Source organism: Lutjanus erythropterus, chromosome 2 (assembly GCF_056507025.1).
Source record: "Lutjanus erythropterus isolate fLutEry1 chromosome 2, fLutEry1.hap2, whole genome shotgun sequence".
Classification (NCBI taxonomy): Eukaryota; Metazoa; Chordata; class Actinopteri; order Lutjaniformes; family Lutjanidae; genus Lutjanus; species Lutjanus erythropterus.
In genome coordinates, this window is record NC_139318.1 from 44,409,430 (window position 1) to 44,423,349 (window position 13,920).

The window sequence follows — 13,920 nt, forward strand, 5'->3', positions numbered from 1 at the left end:
TGTGATTTGCTCCAGCTAACTGAACGGCATGAGGCAGAGGAGCAGGAGCGAAGTCAGGCATCCGTCAGTGCCCAGGAGGCTGGGAGGGGGTTACAGCGGGGTCAAACCCGGGTTGCCAGGAGTCAAACCCACCACCTTGTTGACAGACTGACAGCAGATACACTGACATCTTTGACATATTAAATCTGGTAATTAAATCATTTTGTTTATCTTATATATTGTACCTAATAAAGACAAAAATGCAGAAGATAATCAGTTAAGTTTCTGTCTCTACACTGGCTGCTTGACTCACTGTCCTCCATGTTTTTCTTATCAAAAGAATACACAGTCTTGGCAGCAAGATGTCCAGTGAGTATAAAAATCCCATCTTGCAGTTCAGTCTGTGTTTACATGGCCACAGACCAGAACTGTATCAAATTTAGAAAAACATGCAACCAAAATATGAAAATATTGTGTTTCATCTCAGTCTGTGTCGACAAAGTTGAAATGTGTTCTTTTTTTCAGCACCCCGAGAAAACAACATCAATTCCTCCTTCCAACAAAAGTGTAACAGATACAAAATTTAGCCTGTTCAAAAGAGAATGATTGGTGACCGTACAAGTTTGTTCTCACCCTTGCAGTGGTCTGTACTTTAATATGACGGTGTTTTTGTCATTTCTCCATGGGAGGTGACTCCTCATTAGGGAGGGAACACACACTTTGGTTACCATTGTACTTTAGATCAGTGTGTGCGACACAGGGGTGCCTTCATTTGCAGAACATGGCTCAGTCATTAGGTAAAACACCGTTGCTTTTGTGCTACCTCAATAAAGCAACACAGCAGGGTGTGTGTCTGCACCTTAAACAGAGCAATACACACACACACACACACACACACACACGCACATGCCCACACACAGACAAACCAAGAGTCATTAAAGAGCAACAGTTTTGTGTTGTAATATTAAAAGAATACGCTAAGGGAGTACTACCTGTTAAGTGATGAAACTTAATCCGCAGCTCCAGCCAATAGCCTCACAGTAGTTTAGACTACAGGGTTCTAAAACTTATCACTCAACAGGTCTGGAACAATTGCGGAATTAACATTTAATCGACTCAGAAATATTCTTACAGCTACATTAGCTGTAGAAATCATGTACTAGAGAAAACAGAGCTGATTCGGGAGCTGATCGCAAATTCTCTGGTGAAAAATGAATGTATGAACATGGTAGTAAAACACATTGGTTTAGGCTAAACTGAACCACAAGCATTTGTTAGCAGTTAGCACGTATAGCTTCGACATGCTCTGAATGTCTTACTGTTGAGGTGATGTTAGTTAAGCTGCTACTGCATAAGCTGCTTTTCCACTATCGCAGCAAATGAGGGTGAGTTTGTGCGTGCAACCGCCGGTTGTTTCCACTGTCCACCGGAAAACAAGCAGCCACTTCAGTTTCTATTTAACTCAACAGCTTCTTCAGTACAGAGAAGTTCTTCTCACTCATCTGTCTGCTTTAGTCGTGACAGTCTACATTTGTAGACCGTAACAACTTGAAATTACACCCTGTCCCCTGTCTGACATCGTGACGTCCATGTTTTTTTTTTTTTTCCAGATTTTACTCCCTGCTGGTGAGCCGCTATTTTCTCTTGGTGATTCAGTAAGAAGATGAGTCTAATGCGAGACAAAATCAGATTTTGTGATTCGATCCACCTGAATTGGTTGCCCTGCATTTCTGTAAATGCACTAAATTAAACTAATAGTTGCTCAGGCTAACATTAAACATTGTTAACGTTAGCAATTATTACATTTAACAAATGAAAATAAAACACAAAGGTCACCATAAAAAATACTTTTTCCTGAAACACACTATTAGGCTAATAGTATGTTGTCAGGTCATTAAGAAGCAGTATTTTACTTTTGGGTAAAGCAAATAAAGTCGGAAATATGGAAACTTCTAGGTTGACTTGCCTTAAATTAAAGTTACATTAAATCAAAATGTTGATCTCAAAGCAATCGGATTATTAAGTACATCTGACTTAAAGCTATTATGTTTATCTAACGTGTTAACTTGATTTGGTCAAAGTGCTAGCATGTGTCAATATAGCCAGCTTTATAAAGCTTGATTTATGTTCTCGTTATTAAAACATATGTTCTTTAAACTTTCTATATTCCTTTCAAAACTTATTCATCAGACTGATTCAAATTACTTTCAGCTAACTGTACGCTAACTTACAATTTGTCAAACAAATTACAAGGCCCCAGTTGCAAACATGGCTGACTGGAGCACGTCCAAATGGCCCAAAGTGATCATTAAATACCGCCATTACTAACACCTGTGCTTTTTCTACCATGATACATCAAACTGTCTGACAGGATTAGTTATGAAAACACCTCAATATTTTAGTTGTCAACACTTTCTGCACGCGACTGATGCTGAATCACCATCTCGATAATTTAAAGTAAATATTTAATTTTGCGGGGAAACAATTTAAGTCAAACAGCCTTCACAGGACAATTAACGTATCAAATATTGACCAATCTGCTTGACACATTAGGAAGCGTAATTACAGATCTCAGTTTAATCTTTTCTGCTAGAGATGATGATCAAAGATGAGCAGGCAGCTCTATCAGAGAAAAAAGTTTGTTTAATTATCTCTCTAATAATTAATACTGCTTTGTGATTGTTTTCATCATTTAACATCCACGCTTGTCTTTCAAACAGCAGCAACGTTACTAATGAATTTTCATGAAAGCAAAGACAGATAGAAAAAAACCTTGAGTGTCTTACCTGATAGGAGTTGGGCCAGAATGTAGAAATGGCCAGCTCAGCCTTCACCCAGCCTTCAGTAACGGTATCAGAGGCGTTCCATACTGGGTTACCCTGAGCGCCTCCATTCACCTGCAGGCAGACATCAAGAAGACAGAAAATAAAAAGAAGAGACTTAGAAGATGAAAAGAAAAACGGGGCATATGCAGGTTTCATAGAGTAAAACTGAAGGGTTTTTACAGAAAACCTAAAGTATACTCAACAAAAATAAACACTTTTTTGCTCACATTTTTCATGACTTGGAGTTAAAAAAATCTTAGACTTCTTCTGTGCATGCAAAAGGTTTATTTCTCTCAATTTTTTATTTCTCTGTTTTGGTTAAACAGCATGATTATTGCACAGGTTTTCCTTGAACTGGTTACAATAAATAGGGCACTCTTAAATGTGCATTTTTATATTGAGAAAAGGCTTTTATTGACACTATAATATGGCTATCTGATATATAGAGTTACAGATAACAAATGAGATACAGATACTAGAAGGGCAAAGTCATGACTAACCCTACTCTGTCTCTGATTGGCTTGTACTCTTTGCCTTCATTGGTTGGGTCTGGGGCAGATTTAGCCATTTTGAGGCTCTGGAATAACACAATATGGTGCCCTCAGTCTTTGAATAAATAATAACTCATATTTATGGTGGAGTGCAGTAGATGAATTAATTAGTCTCACATCCTGACGAAAAAAGCTGCTCTGTAGTCTGGTTTTATGGCAGTGGATACTTCTGTATCTCTTGCCAGATGCCAGCAGGGTGAACAGGCTTAAAGCTTTATACATATATATATATATATATATATACACATACATACATGAATATATATATATATATATATATATATATATATATATATATATATATATATATATATATATATATATATATATATATATGTATGTATATATAAAACAATAACAATGCTGATCTATACATCACACCTGTCAAGGGATTGATTATCTTGGCAAAGGAGATTATGTATTTAAAAAAAAGTCAATGAAATTTTACAGTCCATGGAATAAATCTTAGATTTTTTACTTCAACTCTTGAAAAATGGGAGCAAAAATGATGTTGCGTTTATATTTTTGCCGAGTATAAATGTATTCATTTCAATTCACTCTTGATTCCTTCATTTTCTGGTACTCCTTATTTATCACTTAATTGATTGGTTTATTACTCCTCTCGTTAAGTGCTTTAATCCAGTGCTTTGTCAATCGCCTGACTCACCCACTTCAGATCTTCATCAATCTCATTATGTCACGTCTTATCTTTTCGTCCCTTTCATCCATCTTTACATTCCCTCGGTTTCTAGCTCGCTAGTCTGTCCTTTCAACACCCCGCCTCCCATCCACCCCTCCCCTCTGACCTTCCCAGCTCTGTGTTCAACCCATCTTGTCCATCAGTGTCTTCAGACCATGATACAAAACTTTCGCTCCTGCAGGTCTGGACCAACAACACAGAGACTTTAGCAGTGTACCCTAATGTTTTAATCATTTTAAGATTCCTTATTTATGTATTCAGGTCCAAATAAACTATATATTATGGGTCTTCTTACTTAAAATTTTATGCACTAGAGGTAACTTTATCCTCATAGAAAGGGAATAGATGAAGTCTGTCTTTTCACCTGCCCATCAGTCATTCTGTCTCTCTCACACACACACACAAGCACAAACACCCCTACATAAACATTTAATGCCCCAGGGCTAACTTCATCCCTCCTTGACAGAGAACAGAGGTCTGTTTGTTTGTTTACCTGTTTAGTCTGTTCAGTCTATCAGCGCCTTCATCTGTCAATCCATCCCTCCCTGTCAGTCACTCACACTACACACACTCACTCACGCATACACACTCTCACACACACACCTTGATATAGACGTTGAGAGTGCCAGGGCTGGCTCCGTCCCGGCTGGACAGCGAGTACAGGAAGTCGATGCAGTGGGTGTCGTTCTCCTTCAGGGTGGGCATGTAGAGGTGAGCTTTCTGTCCCGACGCCCGGCCCGACGCGTTCACCACCATGAACGAACCTACAGCGGCAGAGAGAGGAAGAAAAAGACCAGACATGGTTCAAATGTGATCATAACAGAGCAGGTTAACTGCGAGAGCAATGCTAACACAGGTTTATTTACAGAGCAATTTCCAACAGAAAATAAAACGAGATGATCGAACATCAATCCACATCTTGTTGTAGTGGTTTCCATCGTTTCAAATCACTGGGGCAAATTCCTCCTATGTGGAAACTGACTTGACATAGATGTGTTTAGGCCTGTAATAATTACATTTTCAACTCACAATATGATATATGTGGACATGACCTTGATCATTTTTTTGCTGATCTTCATATTACACGTTGTGTTTACATAAGAATGTCACTTTTTCGTCCGTATCCATGAGCTTTCAGAAAATGTGCATAAATAGGGAAGAAATGAACGCAGAATATGGACTGAAGTCTCCGTCCAGGTCCGTATGTGTATCTAACGTTTAGCATAAATGAGCCTAATTTTCACAGTGCTTAAAAGGCGGACAAGCAGCTAAAATAAAACTGCTGAGACATGTCTTGCTGTCATTTCTGGTCGCGCTGCTTCTGTCCTCTCATCGTCTGCTCCCCGTGTTCGGGCTCAGGCAGCTCCTCCACACACACAAGCACAGCGACAGGGACAGTGAAACAAGTGAAGTGAAACTAATGTGTTACCCAAGACTAATAAGCGTTTTTTTGGGGGGGTTTTTTTGTATAATTGCATAATTCCAGCCATTAAGTTTGGAAGAATGAGTCCAGATGAACTTGGTTTCAGAGCTGCACTCCACAGCTCCCATGTGGGAATATTTTGGATTTAAGATGAATTAAGGAGGAGATTCCTTTAATGTTAGCAAGCGCATATGTCCACTTTTGTCAATGAAAACTGGTGGTACACATTTTATTTCCAATGTCTGAATATTCTTAAGATGTACACAAACACAGACATGGTTAGTTTCTACAGTAGAATGGTTCTTTTCTTGGTGCAAATTGTGTAACTTTTGTATTTTCTTCTTCTCTTCATATACGTGCCATCGATCAGCAGGTTGCATTGTTTTTTTCAGTTCTGAAGCAGATCTGAAGGTTGAATCAGTTTCCATTGCAGTAAAGATCATTGTCTTCATGTCTCTTTCAACTTCCCACTGTGGTGGAGATCTGCTGCAAACAGTCAGTCAGAGAAATTCCTATAGCACTTGTGTGCCGCAGAAATGGCCGACACAGGTTTGTTCTCAACTCGGCCGACGCTTGATGCAGCAAATAAAGGAAAAACACTCCAAGCTCTTTAATTCGCTGAAGCCGTATATCAGCATCTTAATGTATCCACGCCCTGAGGGTTCTGAACCACAACGTAAAACACATTTTCTCTGTCGACTCGCAGTTTAAGTGTGTTTTAGTCTCTGCTTTATGGCACTGGATGGAGCTTTTATGGGTCGGCCGGCTCCATTTGGCTGACTGCCATCAGCCGGACTGAGAGTTAGAAGTGACTGGGAGACTATTTGGCGAGAGAGTGGGAGAGGAGAGATACTGAATCAAGCAGGTGTGACTGTGCACTTCACACAGTGTCTGTGTGTGCATATGCGCTCTGCTGCATTGGTGTGAAAGTGTGCTGAATTAATGTAGAACGTCCTGTATGAGGTTTTGATCTATTTTGTCTGTTTTTAATTGTGTTGGGACCACAGATGCAGCTGATGAAGCTGATGAAACTACCCTGCTCCTTACACTCAGCTGGTAATCAACATCAAACCCTGTGTTAATTCAGAAAATAAAACCATGCATTTGTTATTAACAATTATCGGCAATGTTACAGTATTTCCCAAAGTACATGTTTAGAAGATTTCTAATTTAGGAAAAAAAAAACTCTTCCTAAATACAGAACTGTACTACATGTATTGTTCAAGACAGACTTATATTACCATATGTAGAATAGATATAATAATAAAAACTAAAACAAGTGAGAAGTTGAATAAAAAAAAACAATAAAATGTATTTGTCACATTTGTTCATTCAACTACTGATGCGGATTAAGCTGTTGCCTGGATGTGATGGCATTTTGATTTTAAAGGGCAGTGCAGTGACTTTTCAACACACAGAAGAAGAAAACTTGGAGCCACAAACACAGAGAGAGAAAGTTGGATTGCTGTACTTGTGAGGACTTTGTATTGACGTACAGTAGTGTCCTGAAGGCAGAACATAACCCTGAATTTAACCTTAACTTAAAAAATGAAGAAGAAGAAATCTGAAGGCCTAACTCAGTGTTTCGCAAACTTAAGGTCATGACCCAAAATGAGTCTGAGACTTGTTTTTATTAACTTTATCTATATAAATTATGTATATTATGTATTTATAATGCTATTCAAAATAGTTGCAAAGTGCTTTACACGGTTGACCCAGAATTAAAAGTGGGGCGAGTAAAATCAGGCAGTGCCAGTGTGCTGCAAGAAGGGGAGGGGTTTCTGGGCCTGACTCGGACTCAACAACTTCCCAACATTCTTCCATTCAGCTGAGATCTGAACTGAAGTATGACGTTCATTTGTTTCACTGCTGTGAGTGAGAGGGATGTGAAACAGCAAAATATTTCATCATGTTAACAGGGCAATGAAAAGGTGTTCGCAGGTTGGACCGGGCGGGTCGAGTGAAGATGCAGCTTTCTGAGTAAGGCATTATTAATGTGTAAAAGCACTGCACTATCAACCCTCTCCTCCCCTCTCACTGTCGCTCTATCAGGGAGAGGAGAAGAGAAGGTTGATCTCCACTGCAGCGGAGACGTGCATCCCAGGATTGATGCTGTTTGTGCCGTCGCATGTTTCGTCATTCTGCATCCAGCTCGCGCTGAAGCTGCTGTCTCTGTCTGTAAAGAGTTTGTGATCAAGGAGGCAACAGACACAACGAGGCAAAAAAGAGTCAGATGCTGCTTCCTTACGAGAAGCAATGCAAAGGCACGAACAGCTGATCGCTTCAGTTTTCCTCAAAGAGGATGTCCTAACCTGCTCCGTGCGTCAACGAACAGGCTGAGCGACATGTCGCTTGTTTGAAAAATCGCTCACCCTGGCACTATTTCAGCAAAGTTTCGCTTAGCTTCATTTCATTTATCTGTTTTATGTGGTTAAAATTGATGTGACATCCTTGAGGTTTGCCCTCATCTAAACAGATGACAGAGAGGACAACAGACTAATTTACAATGTTGAGAAGAAGTGGCTCCATTTATATGATGCACAGCAGCCTTTTTATATAAATATCCTCAAAAAGGACGGTGTTTGGAAGGAAAAAACTGAGCTTTTGGAAGTTACAAGTATACTGTTCTCCAACTATGTAAAAAAAAAGGCTGATTAGGCTGAAAATTATGAATAAATAGTTCAGACACTTAATTTACTCATCTGCAGAGGGCGTGCACCGCTGCAGCATCGCTCGTAATATACATGGACAATTTTCTGCCCTCCATCTGCTCGAGTCCGTTCTCGTCGCTTCTGGTAAGGAAGCGTTTTGAAGCAGTAGCGCCTGCTGTGTCTGTCTCCATTAGAGGCACAGGAAGAGTGAAGCAGGCAGACGCGCAGCACGGGGACCGCCTACGCAGCAACTTCAGTGCAGCTTGATGCAGACTGGCAAAACTCGGGCTGCAAAGGCGGCACCGAGGCACCCAGCGGGGATATGGATAGGCCAATACTATTTTTGCCGGCAACAAACGAAGCTTTGAAACTTCAAAGCGTTTGGTGTAGCCCTAGTTGCCAACTAGCAAACATTGCTCACAGTGTTGCTCACGTTATCTTGCTAGCTACGATTGACATTCCAGCATTCTGTATTCAACTCGTGGGCTTGTTTGAATCCAGGGGAGACACAAAATCTTTTTGGTCTCAAGTCGAAAAAAGCTCCCTGGAAAACAAATGTTTTACCTTGTGGAGCCTTTCATGAGAGCAGATCTTTTCCCACAGACACACAAAGGCAAAGTCATCTTCTTTATGTTAGTCTAGACCTGTGTGTCATTTGTGTGTATGTGTGTGTGTAATTTTTGTGGGCGGATGCAATAAAAACCTGGACTGTCACAGACATCATTTAAGACCTGAATCTCTGCGGCATTGTTACGACACAATCTTGCACACGCATGCACACACTGTTACAGCCCTGGTCATATTTTCTAAGCCGTGTCCAGTTTGTCTCGTGTTTTGTCTGCTTGGGTTTGTGTGAGCATGTGTGCTTTTGTCCGTTTGGGGACCAGTGAGGGACAGACCTTTTACGTTCTCTGTTGGGCTCTCATCCCCCCCAGACAGATGCCTCTCTCTCTCTCTTACACACACACACACACACACACACACACACAGTAGATATTGTATACACCTACAGGTGGTTGAAAGAGATTTCATCCGTCCTTGGCTAAATGGAAGTTATCCACTGCACAGAGTGTGTTTGTGTGTAAGTATATGTACTGTATGTGTGTGTCTGTGTGTGTTTGTTGAAGTTATATTACTGTGGGGCTGCCTGGCAGAGGAAGAGTGCGTCTTATTACTGAAGTAAAATGATGGTTTATGTGTGCATGCTGGCTGTGTGTGCACAAGTGTGTGTGTGTGTGTGTGTGTGTGTGTGTTAAAGTAATCTATCCTGGGTCTCTAACCAGGTCTTTCCACAGTGAACGGGCCTGATTACATTTCTTATTCACACCTACACACACGCACCGCTCTCTCCCCACTTCTCTAAATTTCTAAAGCTTTATTTTTCTGTCCTTTGCTGCTCCGTAAAGCATTCTGTAAAGGGATTTGTTTCATTTAAAATTCTCTTTTTAAATAAAGTTGACTTGAGTCAACTTGACACCCAGACGATGAGTGTGATGTTTGTTAGCCAGAAACCCTTCTCACCATGACAACTGTCTCTGTGAGGGAGGCAGAGGTGTTACAATGTACGTACGGATGCAGAAAAATAACACCCATGCACATACGCTCACACATGTACACATCAATGACACAATAACAAAGGGACGCACTTACACACACATCAAAAAGCAACTATCACAAAGCTCCATTTCCATTTGATGAAACATCACTCACACATGGACAAACATGCTTTCATTCAGTCACACAGTCTCACACACACATACACGCACGCAGACACACACACACTATAACAAACGCACATAACACTCATTTCACACGTTGTTTCCCAGCTGTGAGGTCAGAGAGGTGCAATCTGTTAACGTGAGAAAAACTGATGAATTCGTCTTCCATGTCAACACACACCCTCTCTCTCTCTCACACACACACACACACACACACATCAAAATAACTGGGTCAACTCAGAGCAACAAACGTTCCGGCGCACACTGCCACGCGAGACCAGCTGTTTTCCACAAACACCGTTGAGATTTTTGCTTTTATTTTTTCCGAAGCCGTCGACATAAAGAGGGAGCAGAAGCTCTCGACTGCGTCTCTCAGCCTCTGAAGTGCCTTTGAGCAACGCATTTAACCCCCAGCTGCTGTGGTGGAGCTGCACGGTGGTGTTGATCTGTTTAGAATAGTATTCAGTCGCTGCGTGCTGAATGAATTAAAGTTCAAAATACAGCCTGTCTCTCCTGGTGACATCAGTGTGATTTCACCAGCAGGTAAATGGGGGCTCACACCTACAGACTTGTCACGAGTAAAGTGAAGTTCTGAAATAGTATTTTTTAAAAACATGTCTTAATCTACTGGGTAAGTTCAGACCAGTGGGAATTTGGTTGTTTTTGAATCTCTGTTTTTCTTCTGACTTAGATTTTTACATAAGTCAGTGACTACATTACTACAGTTTTTGCCCTTATTCAGAAAAAGACAATGCACCTCATGCAAAAACCTCTTGTGCGAACAGATTTGTTCTTAGCTGCTGCATAAGAGTCATTTAAGAGAACTTGTGGCATTCAACAATTTTCTCATATTTTGAATTTTCTTTCAGATACGAACACAATTTACCTGTAGTACAGTCATGTGCAGCAGGGCTGCTGGTATCCAAACTTAAGTCTTTCACTAATGACTGCATATTTCATTAGTCTGAAGACATTCTGAGTTTGAAGAATAACTTGCACTTCATAATCATCCCTTCTGACTACATTTCAAATTATAATATACATGTAAATTTACATATAAAGGCTCTCATCATTCATTCAGTGATCTATTATTACTTGCTGTCAGGTGCGTTGGTCGTATATTTGCACATGCAGGTTTATGAAGTCTCTGTTCAGGTGAACGTCAGAGGTTCACGTGTCCTCTGTCTCCGCGATGAAAACTTCCCCTTAACCCTCTCCTCTCGCTGCAGTCATCAATCGCTTCTTACTGTGGCTGTGGTGAGTCTTTTTTTCCCTCTGAAATCATTTTCATATCAAGACGTCTCTTCTTTATTTCAGTGACAGTCCGACCCTCCGGTAACACGGCATTAACAGCACTCGCTTTTCCCTGTTTCTTTGCTTCAGCGGGTCTTTTAATTTCACTGCTGATGCTGTTAAAATGATAGATCTTCCTTTATGGATCTCTGAAAGCAGGACGTCAAACTCCGAACTCATAAAGTTGTTCTTTTTTCTGTTTGATTCTGTTTTCATGAATGAACACTTCCTGGCATATGGAGCAGGAAGCGCACAGGTGGATCATTTACACGGTTTGTTGAATCTGATGTGGCGTGTTTGTACAAACCCCTCGTACAAAAAAAGTAATATTCATATTCCCACTAGTCTTTCCAAATATTTAGGTGTTTATCCTTCTAACCACAAATTTGGCAAATTTTCTTTTGTGCATGCATATCTACTTTAGCCACATTGGCTAGTTGGTTTGTTTACAACACACAGCACATCCAACTCTATTTCTAAAACCTGATTAATATCACCATATCCCACATGTCTTTATCTTAAAATGCTGCATTAAAAATTAGGCCAAATTCAGAATTTCCAAACAGAAGATGCTGTTTACTTGAGCACATCAAAGTCAAAGACTTTCTGTCAAACTTCATGACTCATGAATTCACCGATATTTGTCTCAGTCATAGTATAAAAACAAAAACACTTTAGTTTTTAGTTTTCTTATGTTTTAACAAGTTACTGAAAACCAGTGACTCACTTAACTCAACTTGTAGTTAATGGATCCCTAAAGGTGATATCAAGGAATGACTGATGAAGAAATTCTGTTATTTTGAGGTGTGCAGCTGTGAAGCTTTAAGTCCTGAGTTTGTTTGACCCGTTCAACCACCCAACCTCCTCCTCGCAGGGACTTTCTCGCCCTTTATTCTCTGAACCTGACGCAGGTGGACTTACATTCGAGCCTGGTTCGTCTCACACAGAGGCTGAGGGGTACTTTGTGCGTTTGTATCTGACCAATCATAACTTGCCATCAAGTTATGAACAAGAATGTAAACTCACAAGGTTAAAAAAAAAGAAAGAGAAAGCATCCGTGACCTTTCCTCTGTTTCACAGCTCCGTCTTGCAGCACCGGCAAAATCATTCCTCTTTTGTTTCACCTTGTTTTTAGTTGAAGAGCTCTCTGTGCTCCTATTGGTCAGTGTTTGAAACATGTCATGCAATTTAAGCCAAAAAATGCTCCTCATTTCTCTGTCGCAACACTGTGATGTTGGTTTTCGTGCAGTATGATACACAACCCATTGGCTCATTGGGTCATTATCACTTGATATAGTCATCTTAAACATCTGTGCCTTTTTTTGTGGATAAGTTGTGCTTTTATACAGATATCATATCATCACATGCCAACAACTTAAGTTTACTGACATCACAAGCTTATCTAAGCCTTTGATTCAAATTCGACTTATCTAAGTCAACTTCACTTTGACTTATCTAAGTTTATGATCTCTGAAAGTTTAGGCTCATTTGATCTTTAAAGAACTTTTATGTTGAAGTATTTCAAAATATATAAAGTACATATTTAATTCAAAGCTTGTGATGTACTGCGCAGGAAAGGACAGATAAAGATTGCAGAAAAAAAGCTGATTTGAGCTGCCAAAGCCTTCGGAGTGTGTGGTGTAAATGTTTCGCAACAGTACGTGGTCGACCGCAGCACTCACGCTATGACTGAGCTGTTTATTTCTCAGGTGTGTGTGTGTGTGTGTGTGTGTGTGTGTGTGTGTGTGTGTGTGTGTGTGTGTGTGTGTGTGTGTGTGTGTGTAAAAACGGGAAATGAGAAAAGCTGGTTAACAGTGGGGTTTTCTCTGATCAATACAAAAGGTGGGTGACACAGATCAATAGTAATAAAGCTTGGCCAGTTAACACACACACACACACACACACACACACACACACACACACACACACACACACACACACACAGCATACTCAAGTTCACCATGAGCTCATATACACACAAACGCCTGCGCACAACCTCAAATCAAAGTCTGTATCAAACAGTGACTTGACACAATTCATGTCGTGTTAAAGTCTCATAGAAATTCTTCCATTTTCAATAAATATTTCATTCAGTACTGTTTTGGTTTAAGTTTTGCCAAATTTACTGTGGTACTTTCGTGTGATGACAGTAAATAAATGAGGTGTCTCTTATCAAAAGTAGAAGTATATTTCCCAGAAGTCCATTTTAACTGCTGCTGTAAAGTGGAAACAGTTTCTCTGGTCGAAGTTTCTTTGCTCTAAATGAATAAAACTAAAGTATTATTGTAGCCTCGGTTGTAAGTCATTCTGTATCTCCATCTATAATGTTTTTTTCCCTCCAGGTTTTGAAAGAAAAGCTCTTTCTGAAGGTCCTCTCATTTATGGTATCTTTTTTACAGTTTGTATAAAAAGTCGTCAGGTCTATAGGTGAAGATTGGAGTGGTTAATGTAGGACTTGCATTCATTCAAATACACATTTGTGTAGATAATATAAACATACAATTTCTGCAGGAAATTGTAACTTTAAAAAAAAAAATCTTCATTACTCACAGACGACTTGAAATACAGCAGTCATCTTTTGATATAAGAAACATTTATATGTGTATCAATTAATAAAACTTTCTAAGTCAGAGCGTTATCATTGCATCCTTTGTGGTGACAATCATTACAGAGGTTGAGAGCAGTTCAACACTGAAAAAAGTCATATTGACCCACTGTATCTCAAATAAAATCACACCTCAAAGTAATCACATTAAGTTTTTTTCATTCAAAGCAAAAGT

At 39.9% G+C, this 13,920-nt stretch overlaps 1 protein-coding gene across 1 annotated transcript in view; it reads right to left on the reverse strand.

The window, feature by feature from the left end:
• Nucleotides 1–13,920, reverse strand: part of ptprt (protein tyrosine phosphatase receptor type T) — a 485,707-nt gene that overhangs the window by 366,508 nt on the left and 105,279 nt on the right. Inside the window, exons 3-4 of the mRNA XM_084740791.1 lie at nt 4,659–4,819; nt 2,766–2,876 (exon numbers count right to left, since the gene is read on the reverse strand). Coding sequence (XP_084596917.1) covers nt 2,766–2,876; nt 4,659–4,819 — 272 coding nt within the window. The remainder of the gene's footprint in view (nt 1–2,765; nt 2,877–4,658; nt 4,820–13,920) is intronic.